The sequence below is a fragment of the Sphaerodactylus townsendi genome, linkage group LG04 (assembly GCF_021028975.2).
Source record: "Sphaerodactylus townsendi isolate TG3544 linkage group LG04, MPM_Stown_v2.3, whole genome shotgun sequence".
NCBI classification, from domain to species: Eukaryota; Metazoa; Chordata; class Lepidosauria; order Squamata; family Sphaerodactylidae; genus Sphaerodactylus; species Sphaerodactylus townsendi.
This window is the reverse complement of record NC_059428.1, coordinates 137,689,043-137,714,315: the sequence shown is the minus strand read 5'-3', so window position 1 is coordinate 137,714,315 and position 25,273 is coordinate 137,689,043. Positions and strand designations below refer to the sequence as shown.

At 43.9% G+C, this 25,273-nt stretch overlaps 1 protein-coding gene across 1 annotated transcript in view; it reads right to left on the bottom strand.

Moving 5' to 3' along the window:
- The window catches only part of UVSSA (UV stimulated scaffold protein A), an 87,642-nt gene that overhangs the window by 5,799 nt on the left and 56,570 nt on the right, over positions 1-25,273 (bottom strand). Inside the window, exons 9-13 of the mRNA XM_048494310.1 lie at positions 21,141-21,297; positions 16,062-16,196; positions 14,753-14,936; positions 12,636-12,747; positions 2,480-2,663 (exon numbers count right to left, since the gene is read on the bottom strand). Coding sequence (XP_048350267.1) covers positions 2,480-2,663; positions 12,636-12,747; positions 14,753-14,936; positions 16,062-16,196; positions 21,141-21,297 — 772 coding nt within the window. The remainder of the gene's footprint in view (positions 1-2,479; positions 2,664-12,635; positions 12,748-14,752; positions 14,937-16,061; positions 16,197-21,140; positions 21,298-25,273) is intronic.

Here is a 25,273-nt window from a genome sequence, read left to right as displayed (position 1 = left end):
TCCTTAAGTGACAGGTACAAATCAAACATTATTCTAAACCAACATGAAAAGTTTTCAGACTGGTTTTCTGCTTATGCCTTGAGGTCAAATTTCCCATGTCTCGCTGAGCATGCAGCTACCCCAAATGCTGCCAAATTTTTAGAAGGGTTCTGCACTGATTCAGGGCTTCAATTTTGCTTTGTAAATTGTGAGCACTGAGTCTTTTTAGGAAACAGGGACTGATTTCACCTTCCAAGCTCCAAAGAAATCTCACTGAAGCAAAGCTACGAGCTGTAGGCTAGAGGTTAAGACCCTGAGTACAATGGCTCTGTATCTATTTATTCCCTAAAATATCTACCTTCATGGGTGAAGGTGGATTGCAGATCACAATTACAAGCATCACAATCTCTCTATATAAAAAGCTAACCGTGTGTTTGTTCCTCACGTCCTAACGCAGAAATGCCTGGACCGAATGCTATCAAATTTTCCCACGACGTCCCTCCCCGTTGCGGGCAGGTAATCGGACCTTCAAATCGTCGAAAGTCCATACCTGAACCCGGTAAACTGCACGATTCTGCAAAACCCACGGCCTTATTTTTTTGTAGTATCTTAACAAAGACTTCATCTAGAGCATCTCCAAGCAGCATATCCCCTTGGAAGGGATGAATCATTCTCCATCCTTGGACTTGAGGCTGATGGGTTGCAGGGCCAACACTAGGGCACCTCCAAGTGGAACTTGCAACCATTTGTTAGTAAACTATGGTAAAGCGTATAGTTTTTCCAATGAATGATGGGAAATGCTTCTTAGCAGATGGTTTAATCCATTCCTTCTTTAAGTGGCTTTCAAACAATTTAGGAAATGGAAAGACCCTCTGGGCAGACTCTCTAAGGAGGGAAAAACTCCTTGTTGTCTTTAGGTCCACATTGTCAGGAGAATGCTATCTGGGTGATTAAAGTGCATTCCTAATCCTATATAACCGATTGAAATAACAAACCAATGCTGCTTTGAGATATATGTAACCAGCCTACTATATGTATTGACTGCCATCTGTGCATTATTTCCTTAATCTTCACTTTATGGTTCCACACACTTTTTAGTAACGTAGGCTTTCCTTGACACCTCTGTCCCATGAGAAAAGAATTACATCCATTATCTCATTGGGACAGGAAGTCAGGTGGCTCCTTGGTTATCTGCTGATGACCTTGGGGCCGTCTCGGCTTCAAAGTCTGCATATGGGAATTCTTGGGAAATTGGCAGGAGGGCTTTCTGCAGGAAAGAAAGGGGACCGAAAATGTAACAATCAGTGTCCTTTATTACTCTTCTAAGGCAATGTAAAAAGACTGACCCAGATTAAAGGAACAGATTTGTCCCATAGTCTGCCGGCATATGCTGTGAGACCTTCAAAGGGAACAGTAAAAGGGCCAGACTGAGTTTTTGATTTACACTTTGGAAATAAAATGTGGTAGAGAAATTCGGCATTCCACCCAAGCTAACAGGTTACCACACTCACATTGCACCGTGACTGAATTAGAGATAAAGAGCTGTTTAACCTGCAGGCCATCAACAGCAACAGAGATGACCAGCGGAATCAAGCACATATTTGCTAAGGGATTATAGTATAAGGCTCTAACATCAGCTAATAAAGTTTGTGTGTAAAGACATGAGACACCACTTTTGAGTACCAACATAAGATGTCTGTTAAAGTGATTGGTATGGAGTTTATCTGTACCACATCTTACTCAATAGGGACTCAAAGTGGCTTATAACATTTTACACTTTTCCATTCCATCTGGAATCCTGCAAGGCAGGTCAGGTTGATAGAATGCAATGGACACAAGTTCACAAGTAAGCATTGGGGAGACCTAGGTTCCAATCTCCAAGCTGCTTTGGAATTAACTTCTCTTGAAGTTCTCTGATTAAGACACTTAATACCTGCTCCAAATCTCATTGTCAAACAGGCAACATAAAAACCCATCTTCAATGTTCTGCTGCAGTACTGCTTGGCGTACCAACCTTGACAGAGGGCTGGGCATTTCCAGTATGTGACCGAAGCTATGGAAGCCCTGCAGACAGTCTCCCTTCCCCTCTCCTGCCTTGCCGTCCCACATCTTGTCAAGAACTTTTGCTTTCCTGAATTGAAACTGAATAGTTTGGATGCTGTTCTTTTGGGTAGCTTTGATTGTTTTTGGTTGCTTGTGGACATCGAAAGGTTTTTCTTAAAATTGCGATTCAATTTGTTTTTATTTTGCACTGCATTATTCCTATTTTCAGCATCTATTAGTCGCCATATATTATATGTATAGTAGAAAAGCTAACTGCAAGCACTGCAAAGAAATTAAAAAAAGAGGAAAATGAATGTCAAATGTAATTTTAGCTATTTCGCTTTCAGAAGAGTCTGTCTTGAAAAATGGACACTCGTATTCTGCGAGACAAGACAGTAGATTAAAGTTAAATTACCAAGCATGACAGCGTACATGTCACATATAAGACACCTCTTACTTATCAAAAACTTTCTTGCCAAGACGGGAACGAGAAGTATTGGCTTGTTGCTTCAGGTCTGTGAGGTTTGGGTACTTCTTTTTCTTTCCCGTCTTTTTTCCTCCTTTCTTACTATATCGAGAAGATCCAAGATCCACCCCGGTGGCTGCTTCAACTTCTCTCATGAATTCTGGATCTTGCCACTCTGATCAAAAACAAAACATAAACTGCTGGTTACAAACATTTAACTTCAACTCTAGAATGTTTTGCTGGGTGCTGCTGTCTTTAATTGCCATTCTAAGTCTAGTCAAAGTGCTTCATAAGAACATAAGAACATAAGAACAAGCCAGCTGGATCAGACCAGAGTCCATCTAGTCCAGCTCTCTGCTACTCGCAGTGGCCCACCAGGTGCCTTTGGGAGTTCACATGTCGGATGTGAAAGCAATGGCCTTCTGTGGCTGTTGCTCCCGAGCACCTGGACTGTTAAGGCATTTGCAATCTCAGATCAAAGAGGATCAAGATTGGTAGCCATAAATCGACTTCTCCTCCATAAATCTGTCCAAGCCCCTTTTAAAGCTATCCAGGTTAGTGGCCATCACCACCTCCTGTGGCAGCATATTCCAAACACCAATCACACGTTGCGTGAAGAAGTGTTTCCTTTTATTAGTTCTAATTCTTCCCCAGCATTTTCAATGAATGCCCCCTGGCTTTACTATTGTGAGAAAGAGAGAAAAATTTCTCTCTGTCAACATTTTCTACCCCATGCATAATTTTATAGACTTCACTCATATCCCCTCAGACGTCTCCTCTCCAAACTAAAAGAGTCCCAAACGCTGCAGCCTCTCCTCCGCAGGAAGGTGCCGCAGTCCCTCAATCATCCTCATGGCCCTTCTTTGCACTTTTTCTATCTCTTCAATATCCTTTTTGAGATGTGGCGACCAGAACTGAACACAGTACTCCAAGTGCGGTCGCACCACAGCTTTATATAAGGGCATGACAATCTTTGCAGTTTTATTCTCAATTCCTTTCCTAATTATCCCCAGCATAGAGTTTGCCTTTTTCACAGCTGCCATACATTGAGTTGACATTCCCATGGAACTATCAACTAAGACGCCCAAATCCCTTTCCTGGTCTGTGACTGATAGCACTGACCCCTGTAGCATGTATGTGAAGTTTGGATTTTTGCCCCTATGTGCATCACTTTGCATTTTGCTACATTGAACTGCATTTGCCATTTCTTAGCCCACTCACCTAATTTATCAAGGTCCGCTTGGAGCTCCTCGCAATCCTTTGTGGTTCTCACCACCCTGCATAATTTGGTATCATCTGCAAACTTGGCCACCACGCTACCCACCCCTACTTCCAGGTCATTTATGAATAGGTTAAAGAGCACTGGTCCCAAAACGGATCCTTGGGGGACACCACTCCCTACATCTCTCCATTGTGAGAATTTCCCATTTACACCCACTCTTTGCTTCCTGTTTCTCAACCAGTTTTTAATCCATAGGAGGACTTCCCCTCTTATTCCTTCATTGCTGAGTTTTCTCAATAGTCTCTGGTGAGGGACTTTGTCAAAAGCCTTTTGGAAATCCAAGTAGACAATGTCCACTGGTTCCCCCTTATCCACATTCCTGTTTACATCCTCAAAGAACTCTAGTAAGTTTGTAAGACAGGATTTGCCTCTGCAAAAGCCATGCTGACTCTTTTCTCAGCAGGTCTTGCTTTTCTACATGTTTTATAATTTTATCTTTAATGACAGATTCTACTAATTTACCAGGAACAGATGTCAAACTGACTGGCCTGTAATTTCCCGGGTCCCCCCTAGATCCTTTCTTAAAGATTGGTGTGACATTGGCCATCTTCCAGTCTTCAGGGATGGAGCCTGATTTCAAGGATAAGTTGCATATTAAAGTGAGAAGATCAGCAATTTCATGCTTGAGCTCATTAAGAACTCTTGGGTGAATGCAATCTGGGCCAGGGGATTTGGTAACATTTAGTTTATCAATGGCTGCCAGAACTTCTTCCTTGTCCACCACTATCTTTGTTAGTTCCTCGGATTCGCCTCCTAAGAAGCTTGGTTCAGGTGCAGGAATTTTCCTCACCTCCTCTTGGGTGAAGACAGATGCAAAGAATTCATTCAGCTTCTCTGCAATCTCCCTGTCATCTTTTAGCACACCCTTTGTTCCTTTGTCATCTAACGGGCCTACCGCTTCCCTTGCTGGCTTCCTGCTTTTGATGTACTTGAAGAACTGTTTGTTGCTGGTTTTGGTGTTCACAGCCATGTGTTCCTCATAATCCTTTTTTGCCTCCCTTACAGCTAACTTGCTTCTCTTTTGCCACCATTTGTGTTCTCTCTGGTATTCTTTATCAGTTAAGTTGGACTTCCATTTTCTAAAAGACATCTTTTTTTTTTCCTAATAATTTCCTCAACGTCCCTTGTTAACCATGGTGGCTTTCTTTTGGACTGGGCGCTGCCTTTCCTAACCTGCGGAACACATTCCAGCTGAGCTTTTGTGACTGTGTTTTTAAATAACCTCCAAGCATCTTGGACATATTGACTCTCTTGATTTTCCCTTTCAGCTTCCTGCGCACTATCCCCCTCATCTTTGAGAAATTTCCCTTTCTGAAGGCAAATGTAACTACATTAGTAGTTGTCACTTGTTCGCATGCAGAGATACTGAAACTGACAGCATTGTGGTCGCTGTTCCCTATCGGCTCAACAACACTGACTTCCCGCACCAGGTCCTGGGTCCCACATAGAATTAGATCTAGGATCACATCTCCCCTGGTTGGTTCTACAACCATCTGCTCTAAGCCACAGTCATTTAGCATATCCAGGAATGTTCTCTCCTTACTATGACCTGAACATGCATTTTTCCAGTTTATATGGGGATAGTTAAAATCGCCCATTACCACGACATTTTTGCTTTTGTTGGCCTCTCTAATTTCTTTTTCCATCTCAGAATCCTCTTGTGCGCTTTGGTCAGGGGGACGATAATATATTCCTAATGTTAAACTATGCTTCACCCCTGGTATTGATATCCACAGTGCTTCTGTAGGGGAATCAGCTCCCCCTGCATTGTCTATTTTATGTGACACTATGCTCTCTTTGATGTAGAGGGCCACTCCACCCCCAATACGCCCTGTCCTATCCTTCCTGTAGAGCCTGTAACCTGGGATAACAGCATCCCACTGGTTCTCCTCATTCCACCATGTCTCTGTGATGCCCACTATATCAATGTCCTCCTTCAAAACTCTGTACTCCAGCTCCCCCATTTTAGGTCGAATGCTTCTACTATTAGAATAGAGACACTTGTATACTCTGTCTCTGTCCCTAACCTGGGATTTATGTGTTTTGCCCTCTAGCCTTTTGTGTGTTTTGCCCTCTAGCTTCACACTGGATTCTGAAGCAGGTCTCTCCCCTTTGTCACAAGCCTGAATCAGTACATGAAACATGGAATTTCCTGGGTCTGGTGCTCTCGGAATCTCCAGCTATTTAAATGTAAAAAAGATGCCAGGAAAATATTCTTTTTCTGCACAAGCATGACAGGAGAATGACTGAACAGCCTTCCTCCATGCTTTGCCTCCCTACATTTCATTGACTTCTCCTATTAGCTAATCCAAACTTCAAGATTTCAGCCCATCTCAAAATCCATACATTTAGTTGTCTCCCTGGACAGAGGAAGAAAAGTTGGTTAGCTCCGAGATATTTTTCATGTCTTTTTTCTGTGAGGTAATCCATTCACTTCATTTATACCCTGCTCTCAGTGGACTATAACACTCTCTCCTCTCCCATTTCCTCCTCGCAAGAACCCTGGGAGGTGGGTCAGGCTGAGAGTGGGTATCTCCTAGAACAGGGGTCTGCAACCAGCGGCTCTCCAGATGTTCATGGACTACATTTCCCATCAGCCCCTGCCAGCATGGCCATGCTGACAGGGGCTGATGGGAATTGTAGTTCATGAACATCTGGAGAGCCGCCGGGTGCAGACCTTGTCTGGCTTTTTCACCACTACACGGAGGCTCCTCATCTTTCCAGATGGGCTCACACAGTCCCTGGCCCTTTGGGCACTCTGGACTGACCTTACGGCTCTTTGCCTCAAAGTGGGGTTTCCCTGGGTCGGTTAGTTGGCATTTGAAAATTGTCTCCCCAACCCTTTTCAGATTCTCCTGGCCATCATTTCAGGGCGATCAGAAGAACTCTGGCCTTTTTTTAAAAAAAAGCAACAACAATAATGAAGGTCGGGTGGACTCTGCAACCCCCCCACCCCTTCCAGATTACACAAGATCTAGGGGAGAAATTGAGAAAGCTGATCAGATAGACTCTGCAATCCCCCTTCCTTCTGCCACCTTTGTTTCTCCCCAGATGAGGGTTTGCAGAGTCCATGTAAAAACCCTGTCAAGATTTTAGTTCTTTCCTGGCTCTTGACATGAGACGATGGGGTGGTCTTGGAGGCTTTGCACAGCCTGAGAATGTTTCTAGCGATTTCACACAGCTGGGATGCCAAGGAAGGGGCAGGAGGGATGTTTGGGGGAAGGGTTATTAACCAGAGGTTGTGGAGTGGAAGTCAGTTCCAGCAAGGCTTGCTTGGATGCTGTTCGTCATGTTCTTGTCAATAAACTGATTTCTGAACTTAATAGTCTAGTTACTGTGGGAGGTCAGCAGATCCTGACAGTTCTTTGGATCAACTTTCTCAATTCCACATTTGGGGGGGGGGGGGATTGCATAACCCATCTGACCTTCATTGTTTAAAAAACAACAACCCCAAAGCCCCTCTGCTGCCATAGAGTGCTGTGCAGTGGGCAGGGAGGAGCCAGAAAACCCAAAGCAAGCTTAGTGCTTCCTGATTTCCTCTGCTGGGAAAGTGGATCGGCCGGAAAAGTGCCAGGTTCCTAAAGCCGCAGAGCTTCTATGACTTGGGGTGCAGTGAATTCGCATGTAGCACAACAAACAAAACCCAACAGGAAAATAAGCTGGTTCCGAGGCAGACAAGTGCATAATAGGCCTCTGCTTTTGAAACATACAATTAAAACCATTAATCAATGCCAGCATAAAGTTATCAATTTTTTATTGGAGGATTTAAAAACAAACAAACCACAATGGCATCTCCAACAATGGTTGATGTACTTTTTCCTCACATTTGGGGCACCTCCGATAAAAGGATGTTTGGGGATTTTATGTGGACCCTCCCCAGTGTACCCCTACTTCCTTTCAGGACTGGTCAGTGTGCAATATCCTCCCCCATTTTTTTGTGCACATGAACTGTTGCGATGGTGCAGTCTATCAGTCACCATACACCTGGCATCTGTGTCTGGCCTTTGATCGGCTAGCGGCTTTCCTGCATTCAACTGGTTGTTTTCATTGGCTGTGCAGTCCTTTGAGCACTTTTTGAATTACAGGTACAAGTTTGTAATTGGCTAATCATGTTTTAAGTCCCTGCTAAACCATTAGTCTCATACATATCTTTCTCTAATATCCTGAAAGCTTGTTGGAGTCTTTCCACTTCATGCTAGTTCCTTCTTCATTCCTCCCACCTACTGAGCTAAGTTTATTTTCATTTTTTAAAGAATTTGACATCAACCTTCCCCCCATTTCCTCTACTTTGTGAAAGATGCCTTTCTTAACCTTCTTACTATTTTATCAAATTTTCCAAATTTAGTTTGAAACGATTTGTGAACGTGCTTATTGAATATATTATCTCATTTGCCTTAAAAACCTTGTGTATTAATAACCTTAAGCAGATATTGTCTATACAGCCACAAAGTGTTTAAAAACACACTGAATTTCCAGTTGTGTACATAAATGACCTAAGGGACTTTAAGTGCTTGGGTTGCAAAAGGTTAAACTAAGAAAATAATATTTCTGGGGCTTTATAGTGCTCACATAAATCCCAAGTCAAACATTAACCCATGACTATCATTGTATGACAACCCAAACTCTCTTATCCTAACACAGCACTATCCCACAAGCAATTGCCATAGAACACATTGCAACTAAATCCACGGAAACAATATCCCAAATCCCAACTCAGTGCAATACCAACAAGGAAGTTCTGTATTTGAACTCAACCCAATAGTGAATTGCTACACCCAATGTGTGTCCTCAGGCTAGCGGCTCTGTAGGGTCCACCATGCTCCTTTAGCATAACACAAAGGTTCAACATACAGGTAACAAACAGTCAGCAGTCTACCACCACCAGCAGGAAATAACTCTGACTGACAGACAAACTTCAAATGCAGGCACAATCATCCTTAAAAGTACCTCGTAGCAAGTTAATGAAACATCTGTGCTCTGAACAGAGAAACTCTGCATCCACCTGCTTTGTGGCCCACACTGGGGTTGTGTGTATGTTATGTGATCCATTACATGCCTCAAAACTGACCACTGTAAATCATCTAGTTGTAACATACTATGACAAACAATAATACAAACATGTACCCTCTCACAAAACCCTTTTTTAAAGACCGGGGGAGACGTCTAGAATCATACCCTCCACATGGGGCGAGCAATTAAAAACAAACACACACACACAACCTCCCTTGCACAGCTACTACATGTAGGGAGAAGTGGTGACCTAAAATTGCATTCCCCCCCCCCACTCAAAAAAAAAGTTCAGAATGCCCAGCCTCAGGTTTGTAGATCACCCCCTGGGTTCCTCTAAGATCCTAAACTCAATGAAAGCCTCACAAAAATGACTGTGCCACTCAGTCTCCAGTCCCAATGTCTTGCTGCCACACTGGCACAGCAAAAAGTCCTACAGATGCCTTAAGAACTGCACATACCTTGTTAACATTTTGGCATTTGAACAGTCATGGGCTATGATAAAAACCAAACTCAAGCTTTTCAACTAGGACTGAATTAAGCTACTTCACACAGAAGACACCGGTAAAGGATTAAAGCAACTCTATCCGGCAGGACAGAACCAGCCTATTAGTTTCATTTATGGCAATGAGAGAAAGATTAGAACTTCTGTGAGACAAGAAGCGGGAGAAAAAATGAGCTTCCAAAGAATTCAAGGGAAGGCCAGGAGGACAAAACGAAAGGCACACTTCAGAGATGGATCAGAAAACTTCAGAGAGTTTATTTTTTTTGAAGCAGCACAATTCAGATACAGGAACGATTACTCTAAGATTAACAAAAAGCGTCTAAACAGTTTATCTTCCAGCAAATAAGACAGCGACACAGTTTAAGAGCCCAGTGAATGGCACAATTGTTTAAACACAACGAAAAAATGCTGGTGTTCAGTAGAGATGAAATGAGCATTTGAGTAAAATGAAGGAGCAATTTAAAGGCCTTTGAGAAAAATCGATCGCATGCCAGGGAAGAGCAACCTTTTTGAGCACTGACGGGCCCCTAAAGCTCTCCATACATTGTTCCTGGTTTAGCAGCAGGGAAAAGAAAATTGCACCGCTTGCACCGGCAGGGTAGAATCAATACTGTAGTTAGTAAAGAGATACTATTTCACATCTGACTGGCCAGGGGCTGCCTCTGCTACCTTGTCCTGATACCTGTTTGTTAACAAGTCACTAAGGGTTGGAAAACCACACATTCTTCAGGGCTGACACAAAAATAGGTACTTAATTTGCTCCCCAGTGTGAACTATTGTAACAGGATGAACACCGCAGATTAGCAAATCAATCCAATCCCTCATGATTTCAGAAGCGAATGCCTGAAGCTCGGTTCTGGAGCAACTTCACTGAGAAGTGTCAAAAAAACAAAAAGGGACGTTTTATCATTATTAATTGTTACCAACAGAACCGCTGTACTATTTTGCCATTCAGTTGGACATGAACATACAAAGTACAAGTGGGGAACCTTCCCCGAAAGTCCCAGAGGGAATGAATGGGGCAGGGAGAAGAAGGGGGAAGGTTATTTCAGCTTTTGCCCCACTTCCTCTATGCTACGCCCTCCCCTGGATGGTCCAAGTTATCCTGAGAAGCTCAGGATAACTGAGAAGCTCAGCAAGGTCAGCTCTGGCTATTACCTGAATGGGAGACCACCACGAATGTCCACCACCTCTGAACATCTCTTGCCTTAAAATCCCTACTGGGTTGCCAGCTGTGACTTGAAAGCACCCCCACACACATTCCCTGTTCTTCTTTCTCTACCCTGTAGAGGAAAAGGGTGGGGGGTTCAATCGCACTACTCAGGTTCAAACTACTTAGGAATGGACCACCTAGTCACTGTTGTTGTGTGATCTATTTTATGAACACTTTTTAATTCCACCCCCTATTTTTGCTCCCACTGCATACCCTCACAGCAATACACACTTTATTATACCTTAGTCATTTAGCATTTATAATTAGGTATATGGCAGACTGAGACCACAGGCTTATACAAACCAATAAGTATATATATATTTAAAATATATATTAAAAGGTGTATTGAGGAATTGATTTTTAAAGGGTAATAACAGTGTTTCCCAACCTTTTCGAGGTCAGGGTACCCTTGACCTCACTCTTCATATCTCATGGTACCCCTGCCGCCACCCTCCACCTTCCCTTCCCATTACCCCTGCTTGCCACACACCCCACCTTCCCCTCTCAGGGTGAAGGGAAGCACTGGGGGGCGGGGGGGGTGGCTGCTGACCTTGTGGCAGGTCCTGCCCCATGGGCCAGCTCCATGTCCTTGATGGCACCGGTGGGAGACACCACAAAAATGGGGGGGGGGGCGGTAGTGTTGCCGCGGTACCCCTGGGACATGCTCACGGCACCCCAGGGTACCACGGTACCCTGGTTGAGAATGGCTGGGTAATAATGATCATTTAATTGGAGATTTATTATATAGGCATATCTTAGCGTTGATTTGGATTCCTCTGTAACCTGCAAATATCGGTTGGACTCTTGCAAACCCCAAAGAGAATCAATGGTTTGCATACCATGAATCTGAAATGCCAGCAATATCTGGCAGGCTGCCCAGAGGATGACAACTCTACAGCCTTGAAACTTATTTCTTAAATGGATTAGGGCCAAGGTACCTGAAGGACTGCCCCCCACACCAGTCCACCTGTTAAGATAATCTTCCCCAACCCTGCTTTCCGTGCTCCCCAGACTCAGAAGTTAGGCGGGTGGCAACCCGAGACCACACTTCTACAGCACCCTTCCCTTTGAAGTTCACCTGGCACTCCTGCTCCTCTCTTTTTGGTACTACCATTTCAGTTGGACCTGACCTTCTCACACAATTCCTATCGTGTGCATTTAGCCTGAAAACAGATCCAACTTTAATTTTACTTAGCGTTTTATGACTCTATACTCTGGCCGGGGTTTTAATCCTGGGTTTTAATTAATAACTTAAAATTATGTTTTATTTTTATGCCACCTTGGGCAGCATCTCTGGAGTAATTTTTCAATAAACAAATAGATAAAATTCATTTCTAGCTACTATCATTTCCATGTAGAAGTGTTTACATATTTTATACACATTTGTAAACTAGGAATTTAGGCTGTTCTCCATATCCACGCAAGACCCCCCCCCCCAAAAAATACTATTGATGGGTACTCTTTCAGTTTACTTAAAATACTAAACTACTGACGGGCATCTCCCATCCACAGTAGTGAGGTCCAGTGAGTTGTTTCACAGTAAATCAGCAAACGCAGCAGGCTAACCTGAGTCTAATTCTGAATGTCCAGAACACACAGAATCCCATGACCACCGGAACCTACAGTTCTAGAACAGTGGAGGGAAGCAAGGAACAGGGAAACAGGGTCCTCCTTCCATCTTCCTCTCAACGACTGCTGAGAAGTGCTGTTATGTAACCTCATGCATTCTGGGACAGATGTTTCCCAGAGAGCACTGTGCTGACTAAGCCTAGGAGGAGGGGAGCAAGGGTAACGGGGGAGGGAAGCAGAGGACTCTCTGCCCAGCTGGCTGACTTTCACCAAGCTGCAGCTAATCTAGGGAGGAGAGGTGATTTGGGCAAAACTGAACTGGTCTGGTCTGGATGACCACCTGAGCCAGAGAAGAATTCTGAATATACATGAGATAACTGCCTCACTCGGAAAGTGTGATGCAAGATCTGCCAAAACTAAACCAAGGGACTACAAAGTCTGCCTTCTTACTAGGCCTGTTTACTGAATTATTCTTGCAAATTATTCTTGCAACATTTACAATTACCCTAAAAGGTTACCTCATTCCAATAGAACCACCACCACATATTTCTGTTTTATGGCACATACAAACCTGGATGCTTTTCCTTTTTCTCAAACTGCTCCTTTGCTTCCCTGTCTCTGTCCTCTGGATTAACAGGAGTTCCAAGTTCATCCCGTGGGATTATTTTTCCATGGAAAGGGCACTTCAAAATAAAGCAGACACATTTGACGTTTTCCTCAGAAGTAACTTTACTTGCATTATTAACAACCGAAGCTTAACTAAGAGCAACCCTAGATGGGTTTATCTGGGGGCGTTTTCCCGCTTATCTTCTGCCCCGCGTTACTGTAAGCAAGTAGCGCGGGGTCCCCTGGCACTCCCCACTACAGGGGCGGCGACAACGCAGCCGCCCCGACGCTGCTGCTGTCGCGCCCCCTCAGTGCGCGTCATTCCTGGCGCTCTTCCAAACGGTGCCTTTGGATGTTGTGGGAAAGCCCGGGCGTGCGCCAGAAATGACACGCGCTGAGAGCAGGGGGGCGTGGCAAGTGGGGAAACGCCCTGGGATAGGCTGACATGTTGAATGATTTGGATCAGGAAGACCTGAATATGCTAACAGTCATCTGATAAGTGTTTCACTCCGGGATTGCTATAATCACTTCCATGTTCAGAAATCTCTGCTTCTGTGGCCCTGGGCCCTGAAAGGAATTTATTTCAGGTAGGAACTGGGTGTGCACATAACTCTCCAAAAGACATTTAGGTTTACTTTAAGTTCACTCATCCTCCTCAACTGTCCCATCTCCACACAGAAGCAGTGTGGTACACTGGGGAAATTTTCAGACTAGGATCTAGGAGACCCAGGTTTGAATCTCTGATCTGGCAGAGAAGCTCGCTGGATGACTCTGCACCAGCCACAGGGCTGCTGTGAAGATAAAATGGGAGGAGAGGAGAATGATGTAAGTTTCTTTGGGTCCACACTGGAGAAAAAGGTGGAATATCAGTAAAGTAACATTAACAATAAACACTTCTGACAATATGACAATAGTTAAACAGTTTCTTGAACCCTCTGCACTTTCAAAAACAACCTCCTGTCTGTCCGTTCATGCTCATTTTATCAAGCCAGGAAACCCAACGTTTTGCTCCTCTTCTTCCCTGGATGCCAGCACCACCCCAACCTCTGCTCAGGAACAGATCCTGCTCCAAGTTCGCCACATCCCCTATGTCTCTCTTTCTCGGCCTGCTCAGACTCTGGGAGGGCTCCCCTGCCCCCATCACCAGCCTCCTGGTTTCCAAAAGACAAAGGACTGCTTGGGTCAGGACAGCCTGCGCCCCAATCCCCAAAAGGACTGTCCCATGCAAAATTGGATTATTTGCGCTCTCTCGTGTGTGTGTGTGTGTGCACGTGCGTGCGTGCATGCGTGCGTGCACGCGTGAGAGAGAGAGGCTCTCTCTTCTGGGATGAGCAGACACTGTCCCTCTGGCAAGGCCATCGAAGTAAGGGGCTTCTAGCTTTGTTCCAGTGTGGAAGATCTACATTCCTATTGACATAGGAAGGAATTTTGAAGCCACCTTGAAGTGCAAAGTGTAAAAATGGGACATAAATATTTGAAATAAGTAAATACAAACTAAATGATGGTGAAGATTTTTTTTTTTTTGCTGTCAAGTCACATCTGACTTATGGCGACCCTCAGTGGAGTTTCCAGGGGAAGAGTGGTTTGCCACTGCCTGCCTCCACATCCCAACCCTGGTGTCCCATGGAGGCCTCCCATCCCAATACTGGCCAGTGTCAGGGATGAGAGCGTGTGACCAGGGGCTGAGGACAAAAAGTGGTTAACATCGTTCTCCCCTAATCCATTTTATTTCCTCAGCAATAACCCTGTGAGGGAGGCAGGCTGAAAAAGACTGCCTGGCTCAAGGACACCGGCTGAGATTTCATAGCATAGCTGGTGATCACAGCCTGGTCCTCCCTGTCTAACCACTACCCTACACTTACTCCAAAGAGGTCAGGACAGAGATGATGCCGCTCTTCCATTTGAGCTTTAGAATAATTTTGTGAGGTCTGCTCAAGGAGATTTCATGACTGAATGGTAATTTGAACCCAGAACCCTCTGGTCCAAGTCTAACCTTCTGGTCACTACATTACATCATTAAAATTTGGAACAGAAGTTAAGATAAGAGTTTATTTGTCAATGGACAATTTTGATCACACCCACCTTAATTCTATCCTGCCTTTCACACAAACTCCCGTTCGGCATTGGGGCCCGGCATTTGTGCTGCACTGGTTCAAACTTGCCAGCAAATGTTATGCATCGGCTTTTCAACATCCCTGCAACATCTTCATTTTCCACTTCTTCTTCCATCTCATTGGGTGCCCAAAAGCGATGCTGAGATGAAAATCTGCAGAACAAAACACAGTTTACTAACAACATATTTTATGCAGTTTCTCTGAGCACCAACATCTGTCTCATGAATCATACCCGGATTCCCAGAGATACAATATCCCAGTTGGCAAAAGGTACATTATATACAATAGACTAATACTCCCAATGTCTACCTCCTACAAGGTGAGAGTGATGCTCGACTGAGAAATCGTGGGTAGCCATATGCTTGTCCCCAGTTAGAGTCAAGTCGCATCTCTGAGACCAACAAGACCGGTATCAGCGCCACTGGGGCAGACTTCAGCGTGAGCTGGTAAAACAGCAGCGCAGTGAAATCTCTTTATTCCTGTTAAACCCCAATGGACGAATACTGGGAGAAAGAGATCGTAGATGTATTGCATCAGTAAGCCTCTGAGTTTAAAAAGTGTTCCTTTTGCAAAACCCCATATCAGCCTATGGAAAAAATTACCCCCTCCCCCAAATTCTTAGTATTATGTGAACAAAATACCGACTCTAAACAAAATCTCACTTTCATTCATTTTATTTAAGACTTTGCTGGCTTTTTAAAATACATAAGTGATAACAAAAATAAAAGGAATACCGTCTATACTCGCGTATAAACCGAGTTTTTCAGCCCTGTTTTAAGGCTGAAAAATGCCCCCTCGGCTTATACACGAGTCCTGCTTACCAGCCGGCTCTTTAGGCCTCTGCAGAGGCTGGGGACGTGGCCAGGACGACCTCCCTGCAGCTGCACAAGCTGCTTGTTGCTGCCCTCCTTGGAGGGTGAAGGGGAACCCTGGCTGGCTGGGCTTCCTCAAACCCTGGGAGGCAGAGGGAGCTCTTTAATTGGGCAGTGACTCCCCCTGATGTCATTGCCCAAATAAGGAGCTCCCTCCACCTCCCGGTTGAGGAAGCCCAGGCAGCCAGGAGGTGGAGGGAACTCATTTGGGCAATGACATCACGGGGAGTCACTGCCCAAATAAGGAGCTCCCTCTGCCTCCCGGCTTCCCACCTTCGGCTTATATGCGAGTCAATATGTTTCCCCAGGTTTTGGTAGTAAAATTAGGTGCCTCGGCTTATACACGAGTTGGCTTATAAACGAGTTTATATGGTAATGTTAGAAGAAAATTGTGAATTTATTTACTTAAGAATCTTGCCAGCAGCTGGTGGTTCTTGTCCCCAGTAGAAAAGATCTAGACCAAAAGGAACAACTGGAGCCATGGATTTCTCTTCTTCACGTTTTTTGTTGAGCTCCTCTGAAGTTGCAAATTCAGAATTCCTAGATGTGCAGAATACAGATAACTAATTGAGAAAACAATGAATCAAACTTATTTTCTATCTCTGATAGCCTTTGTTCCTCAAAGGATGTTGGTATGGTGTTTTAACTGTTGCTCACTGCAGGGTGGATTTGATTTAGTCAGCAAGACTTGATTTAAATTGTATCTACATAAATTTAATCTTAATGTTTACAACCAGATAAAGGTTTCATTTTTAGAATAATGCCTGCCTTACCCATAGGAACATCATTAAAATATTCCCAAACGTGGTCTCTTTTGTGGCCTGCTGCCATCATAAATGTTCAAGGGTAGAATAATATGATAAACCTCAGGCTATACATACAAAGATCCCAAGACTTGTTGACTACTTAGCTCAAAATATTTTTTACTGTTTGCCCCTCCCTTCTCACATTTATTTTTAAAATTTATTTTCATTATTTTTTTTCAATTTGTAGCCCGCCCTCCTCCACAGGGCTCAGGGCGGCGGACAATAAAAACAACAATAAAAACAGTAACACACTAAAACCAGCAATAGCAGCAATAGATGGACAAACTTCCCTCCTTCCGTACCCACGGGAGATCAATGATGGTAATATTCAAGTCAATATTCAAGTCAATCCGGCTGGCTAGATGGAAATGCCAGGCTAGGAATAGCTCCGTCTTGCCAGCCCTGCAGAAACAATTCAAATCCCGCAGGGCCCTGACCTCCCCGGGGAGCTTGTTCCACCAGGTAGCTCTTTGTGCAGATCTATTTTACTCCAAACAAACTTTTACTAATTCAACTTCTTGAAACTTAGAACTGAAGAGGTTAAAGGTTGATTCCTTGTACATAGATTTGCAAAGGAACGATGGGACTATGGTCTTTTCCACAATTTTTCACATTTTTACAGTGAAGAAAAGGCGTTATCTTTTAAAAATCTGATTTTTAAACTGTTTTGAAAAAATCACTGATTTTTACCCTGTCAGGATGTCATTCCTACAAGGGAAGGGGAGCTGTGGGGATGAGATTTGCTTTTGCTTTGCTGGTGCTTATCTGAATCCTGCCCTGGAAGCTCTGTGGTGGAAATGGACTCTCAGGCTGGACTCGTACTGTCACTTTGGTTCACATGAGGGGTGGGGATTGCTACAACATATTATCAACAGTTCTGGCGCCTTCTCAGAACTGTCTTTTGCTGTTACTCTGCTGACACGAATAAAATCCTTGAACCCATCAAGTGAGTTGTTCTATGACCTGGGAGTTTGACAAATCCACTGTGGTTCACTGATGATCCTACATCATTTCCAGTGCACGTATGCTGACTTCCAGTAGCCCCAACCATGGCTCAGAGGAACCCAAAGAACTATGGTTCCAATTCTGGGAAACTGAGAAATTTCTACAGATTTAGGGGCGGAGCCTAGGGAGGGGAGGGACCTCAGCAGAGCATAACACCATTGAGCCCACCCTCAGAGCAGCCATCCCCCCCCCCCCAGAGGAACGGATCTCTCTCATCTGGAGATCAGTTGCAGTTTTGGGAGATCTCGCCTAGAAGGCTGGCAGCCCTACAGATAGATCAAAATTAGAAACAGGGCTGCAAGTGGCATGTGAAAGAACCACAAGAGTGAGCGTCACTTGGCATACACAATTTCATGGGGTGAGGAGAAGCTAAAGAGAGAGCACAACACAAAAGGCAGCCACCATGCAGAGTCAGAAGCACAGCAGCAGGCTTTGCCTTCACAAAGGTAGTTCTTATTAAGACCTGTATTCTTCTCCAAGGGCAAGTAGAAACCCTTTCAGCAAACAGAAGGGCACAGTCATATTTAGTCTCTGGATCAGAACAGAAAGAATTATGCAAAACATTTATAAACCTGCCTTTTCCCAGTTCACAGGGGACTAAGGTGAGTAACAATAAAACCAGTACAAAAAGCAGTAAAAACAACAGAATTAAAACAACTATCAGAAAGAGTGCTTTAAAATGGCAGGCATCCACAAAGCAAACATCTTGAGGAGACAAAAGTCCTTCTAAAGAGTTCTGTTTTAACAGCCTCTACAAACAGCATATCTATAATCTACTCTGAAAAGCTATTCCACCTCAGCGGGAGAACCACGGATAAAAGCCTGCAAATGAACACACTCTTGGGGGGATCAGAACAATGAAAAGGTATTGCTGAACTGAGCAGAGATGCAGAGAAAGATGGCTCTTTGGATTTGTCGCCCCCCAAGTTAAGGAGGCGTCAAAGGTAGCACTAGCATCTTGAACTGGGCTTGGAAACATGCAGGCAACCAACTGCAAGGGCTACAAAATGGGTGCAACATGATCCATGTGGCCCGCTCCCTGATAACAGATGAGTTCCCACATGTTATATCCACAGCAGTTTTCAAATTGTGTTACAATAGTCAAGCTTCGAGGGTACAACTATGTGGATCAGTTCATCCAAATCAGCAGTACCCAGATAAGGGGAAATGTTACAGGCCGAGTTTACTTTGTAAAAAGCATTCAGACCTATTACAATGGCCAAGACATTCTGAATGTAAAGTGGGAAAGGACAAAGGAGGTAACCCTAAATGGACTTACACCCTTTGAAGTCTGACTCTGAAGGGCTTGGAAGGATATATCTTTGCTAAAGATAGCATGGTAGTCTATCAAGCATCAAGGAAAAGTCACCAATAAACCGGCACAAATCTCCAGAACAGAGATGAATGAATCTTGCTTTGGGGTCTCTCGGATTTTCATGGGCAAGAGGTAAATTCATACCTCAAGAATTCTGAAAGTTATGCAGTAATGAATAAACCAGAAGAAAAAAGGGAAGTGGAACCACTGCAACAGCCACCCCAATCATTCGTTCCTATCCGACATGATTTAAGACCACACTGGGGGATGTAAGGGTGAATAGGATAGTTAAATCCTCTTCAATGAATTGACTTTTCCCCTCAGTGTTTTTTTATAGTAGGATTGCGCCTTAATCAATTCTCTGTCTCTCTTGCTAGTTAACTCGGCCACTTCATCGGGCACAAATGTGATTCTTGGAAAACTATCCATTCGAATTCATATAAACATTTCCTTTTTGGGCTTTTCTCCTAATTTCTTTTGCATATGCAGTAGGGCATTACTATCATCTCACTCCCAATTATTAATTCTTTAAAATTTCAGATGACCACAGTGAATGTTACGTTTACAAGTAACCCTTGAATTCGCCGGTATCATATCAATAGAAGAAGAAAATGCGTTTGGATTTATATACCCTCTTTCTCTCCTGTAGGAGACTCAAAGGGGCTTACAATCTCCTTGCCCTTCCCCCCCTCACAACAAACACCTTGTGAGGTGGGTGGGAATGAGAGAGCTCCGAAAAGCTGTGACTAGCCCAAGGTCACCCAGATGGCGTGTGTGGGAGTGACTAGCCCAAGGTCACCCAGATGGCGTGTGTGGGAGTGAACAGGCTAATCTGAATTCCCCAGATAAGCCTCCGCAGCCTCCGCAGCACAAGCGGTAGAGCGGGGAATCAAACCCGGTTCCTCCAGATTAGAATGCACCTGCTCTTAACCATGATGCCACTGTTGCTCTCCTCTTATTTATTAGGGAGAATAGCTTCCTCTTATTTATTAGGGAGAAATAAAAATACATGTGCATTTGAACAATCTTCTCAGAAGAAAGCTGGGAAGACTAAACTTAACAGTTCAGCTTTGATTTTCACAAACACTGCAGTTCAATGAATTTTTGTAAAAATTGTACAAGTACATTAATATTATTGAACATGATACTGCAAAGATACAAAATTGGCTAAAATTGCTATATACAATTTTAAAAATATGTACACTAAAAATAAACTATTTTTTTAAAAAGCAGGGTAGTTTTGAATCACAGTGAACAGGCATGTTCATTCTAGTTTTTATTGTAAGATCCATTGTTTAAAACCCTTCCTTACAAAAAAGCTAAGGTTTTCGTACTTTTAAAGTTATTGTTGATACCATATTGTTCTTGTTGACCCTCTTTTCCACTTACAGAGCTAGTTATTGTTTTTCTTTGAAATGAATATTCAAAAACATTTAACCTACTGATGCCTCAATTAATGTAATTTTATTGGTATCTATTTTTATTTTTGAAATTTACCAGTAGCTGCTGCATTTCCCACCCTTGACTTATACACGAGTCAATAAGTTTTCCCAATTTTTTGTGGTAAAATTAGGTGCCTCGACTTATATGCAGGTCGACTTATACACGAGTATATACAGTAATACTCTATATGACCACTGCATGACCGTGATAACTCTTTCAGCAAAGGAATGGAAATCTGCGCATACTCTGACAATGAAAGATTCGCTTAACAATTTGGTCGAATTTACGGCAATTGACATATTATTAGAGTTAATTAAATACCAAAATTTGGAAAAAAATGTTACCTATTTGGATCTATTAGTTAATTTCTTAAAGGGGGAAAGAGAATATCAATATGTGTCACTTAGTTTACAATACAAAATATATTGAATGCGAAAGTATCTACTGCTATATGCCACTGGTTAAACTGTTCAGTTAAGAAGAAAACTTTTGCGATCGAATTTCAGGAATTTAGTAAATGCTTAATTAAGAAGTAAAAGAGAATTGCTAAAATAAAAATTAGTACCTAACAGGGAATCTTTTAAAAATAATAATGTGTATTTAAGAGGAATGTAACGTAATATTTAGTATGGAATACAATTTCTTGTGTATTTTGTATATGGATATTGTTGTCTAAAAAGTGATAAAAAATAAAAAGAATATTTTTCCTCTACCAAAAACGGAAAGCACATTGTGTATGCCTTTTCAATAATCCCAGTAAAACAAACATTCGCTTTCCCACTCTGAAGAAAGCAAGATTATTTATACTCCACATATCTTTAAAGCCAGCCTCTTTTGAGTCTAAAATATTTCACAGCAGTGCTTGGGATCAAAGATAAAAATAAACTTCCTCACACCAATATAAGTAATTATAACCTGCTAGTCGAAGGTTGCACTCTCGGTAATTTATCACGGATGATTTTCCATGTTGCAGCAGCACATGTCGGATCAAGCTCTTCGTTATTTTGTTTAGCTTCTCTCTCTGTTGCAGTCCCTGTTGCTGAGGCTTCCGGAGGTGATACAGGATCCAGGCCTACAATGAGAAAAGCAAAGATGGTGGCAAACATCCTTTTGGAAGCCACCTAACACAGCAAAACAATATCTCTAAAAGAGAAAAATAGCTAGTTTGTAAGACCATCTTTTGTACAGTTCTCATTGGTGGAGAAATTCTGACCCAGTTACAGTTAGCTGAAAAATACTAATTTAATTGAAATGTTGATACACTACTCATTTCAGCTTGCTCAAGAAAACAAATGACATCAAATTTAGCCTGTGAATCTCCAGCAGAAGCATTTCCGAGGAAAATGGCACCCACACTGCGCCTGGGGCGGGGCTCCACCCCCACCCCACACACCCCTCCCCCAGGCTCCTGGAGCCCGGCTTCTGCCCTCCCCTCTGGGGAGAGAAGAAAGACTGCTGTCCTCCATGAGGTGCTTTTATAAACACTGAGGCTGGGGGCGGGGCTCAGGGGGCCCATCCTGCCAATCATGTTGAATGACATGACCTCAGTCAGAAAGATGGACTATAAGTAGTATCAATTGATCATTTACATATACCTTGCCTGCAGATCAAGTGGAAAATCTAACCCATAGTAAGATTGGAGTGAAGAAGATTATGCACCCCATCCTGCCCAGCAATGCTCCCGCTGCAAATGCCATTGCCCCAAAATAATCTCGAGAAGCAAAGACAGGGTGTGGAAAGCACATTTGCTTGATGAGGTACAGTTCTGCCCTAAGACAGGGCCGTGGTAGAAATGCCCGCTCTGTCCCTCCATCGCCACAAAGGGTCTCTTGGGCTGGGAGAAAAAGAGACGGGCAACAGGCTGTGGGACCACTGGGCCTGACTTCTGCAGCCAGTAAGAGAAGGCAACAAGTCTCTTCACTCCAGCCCAAGTTATTGGGTGGCCACGATCTTATCACAGAGATGATGCTCTTTACGGCACTGGCTGAGCTACTCTACAGGAAAGAACCGTAAGCAAAGCTGTGATGAGAAGTACAATGGAATCAGCCTCCTGACAGACCAGATATCAAATTCACAGGAAAAAGCACACCCCAAAGAGAAAAGCACACCCCCTAACACCACACTCAGGAGAACCACACAGCAACCGACCAGGTAACGGTCACTTGGTGGACAAGCAACATTCTGAGCCCTCCATGGGGAGTGCGCAGGACATGACACATTTGTCCAGAAGTCTCATTTGGGCTCCTTGGGATTAATCAGCACATGTCTATTTAGAATGTGCTATGATATATTTCTTAAACCTTGCACTTGGCCATTTCACAATTTGGTGAGCAAAACTGCAGACAGAACACTGGGACCAGTAATAAGAAGTGCAACTAAAGTCGAAAAGCGACCATTTTTAAGTGTTGCAAGAAGCATTTGCTAGTGATCATTTTGAATCTTTCAAAAGGCAGACACAACAAATTGCTTACAATACATGCGAAATCTCTTCACTTAAGCAGTCAGGTACAATTTTGCTGCACCATTCTAGCAGCAGAAATCTTCTAAAAGATATTTGGGTATCCAATTTGCACACTATCACCTGATCTTCAGAATACCTTTGTTCAAATTTGTTTTAAATACTTTCTTCGAGACAAGTGTCCAAACATCATATGTTTGTTTAAATGGACCAACCAGCACCTATTTGCCTGAAGCAATAAAACAGACAGTATTAAAGAGATCGATCAATAGGAGGAAATAGAGAGGCCGGGCCTTCAGCAGAAAGTTGGGCTCCTGAATGCTGACATTATTGATTTTTGTCAGCTCAGCTGGCCTTATAATTAAAATGTAAATTTGAGAAAGAGATTATGTCCTGACAGAAATTGTGGGATTAAGGGGAGATAAAAGCCCCTAAGTGAAAACTCAGAGAAACAAGGAGAATAAGTCTCTTCAGCCATTTGGATTGAGGCGAATCAAAATTACTCAACATTAGTGTATTTAATTGAAAAGAAGAAAAATCCCTACAGAGCTGGAATATAAATAATATACACAATATACATAATATGAACAGAAATTTCTGCAGAATAGAGGTCTATGCTAGTAACGAAGTGTGAGACGCGAAGGCACCTGCCCTTCAGACGTCTCTATACTGCAGGCCAGGGGAACAGCGCCGACCCCCACGGCTGATCACAAGCCGTTTTTTCGTACCTCTCCCCAGTTTCACATCTATCTGCAATACGGCACAGGCGGCACCTCAGCCAAAGCTGAGCCAATTTCTGAGGCCCTGCAGCACAAGCTCAGTACCCTTTGACCCTCAGTACCCTTTGACTGGAGCAGCAGTGGCGTAGGAGGTTAAGAGCTCGTGTATCTAATCTGGAGGAACCGGGTTTGATTCCCAGCTCTGCCGCCTGAGCTGTGGAGGCTTATCTGGGGAATTCAGATTAGCCTGTACACTCCCACACACGCCAGCTGGGTGACCTTGGGCTAGTCACAGCTTCTCGGAGCTCTCTCAGCCCCACCTACCTCACAGGGTGTTTGTTGTGAGAGGGGAAGGGCAAGGAGATTGTAAGCCCCTTTGAGTCTCCTGCAGGAGAGAAAGGGGGATATAAATCCAAACTCCTCCTCCTCCTCCTCCTCTTCTTCTTCTAAGACAGTCAGGCCTACTAGGCAAGCATGGAGGAGCTCCTCCATGGGTCTGGAGGGATGTGCCACCAATAAGAAGAGACAGTTGGAGGTACCTGGCAACCAGATGGTACCTGGCAACCAGATGGATCCAGCCCGCAAACTCAAGCTTAATCCAGACAAGGATGAGGGGTGTCAGCCAATGACAGACCTGCCTGAAGACTGGATGAGCTGCACTTCCCCACAAGGTGCCTGTTTGCAGCTGCTGAATCTTGGTCGACAGTTGGAGGTTCACATCTCTGCCCAGGAACTCCAGTGGGTCTAAACCGTGGCAGGCAGGATACAGTCCAGGGCTGGCAGAGGGAGGGGCTGCATTGCCACTGCCCTGAGGAACCTGTACTGGGTGCCCCGCCCCCCCCCCCCGTATCAAGGAGCAATACAAAGTGCTGCTGCTTACCTGTAAGGCCCTTGGGGGCCAGGGTAAATGAGGGACCACCTCCCCCGACCTCCCCCTATGCCGTCCAGCCTGCCAATCCAAATCGTCTCCTCAAGCCCTGCTCTCCGTGACCCTGCCTGTGCACATAAGACAAGGAGAAGCTGGGGCAAGGTTTTTCTCCGTGGAGGCCCCTCACCCTTGAGGCACCAGATCAAAATAGCTTGTTTTCCCCCAGGCTTTTACCTGAGGAATTCTGTCTTTTAAGGATGTTTTTAATGGTCTGCTACTAGCCTGCTTTTTTTTAACATAATCTTAACATGGGGAGGGGGAATCTGACCCAGCACAGCAACCTGAAACATTTCTAGCCAAGCTCACAGCGATTGTTATGAAGACTGATTCCGTACACAGTTTTAATGACCGCTTGCAAAAATGGCAAAAGCTGTCGACTACTTGTTCTGCTAGTACAAAAGCAGTTCTACTTCTGGTGTGCAGAATTCTGTATTCGCTTGAGTTCAGTTCCCTGGAAGAGCTCCTGGTTCTTTAGTTTTCACTTGACCAATAAGGGTGGAAAGACGGCTGCCACTGAGCTCTGACATTCTCTCTCCTCCTCCATTTTGCAATACTGGATCAACTTCCAAATGCCAGTCCCACGGTGGGAAAGAACGGGTTATTTAGCCCTGAGTGCGCATGAGGTCCTGGCAGCCAGCAAGAAGAGCAAGGCCAATCTAATCTAGTCAGACTGGAAAGAGAGTCTTCCCAAAGAGAATACCATTAATCAAGGCCTTCCAAGACCATCAGCTACAAAAGGATCCTGCCCTGTTAATATTCCCCAGGGAAAAAACTCAAGCGACGACAGCATTTCTCCTAAAGGTCAGGTAGCCCAACAAAATAATTAATACTACTTAACCTTCCTGACGAAAACCCAGGCACAGGCAAGAATTCATCCTGCCTCTTCGCCCATCTCTTCCCAGACAGAGCGGCCCATTTCCTCTCCGAAGAAAGGGAATCCAAA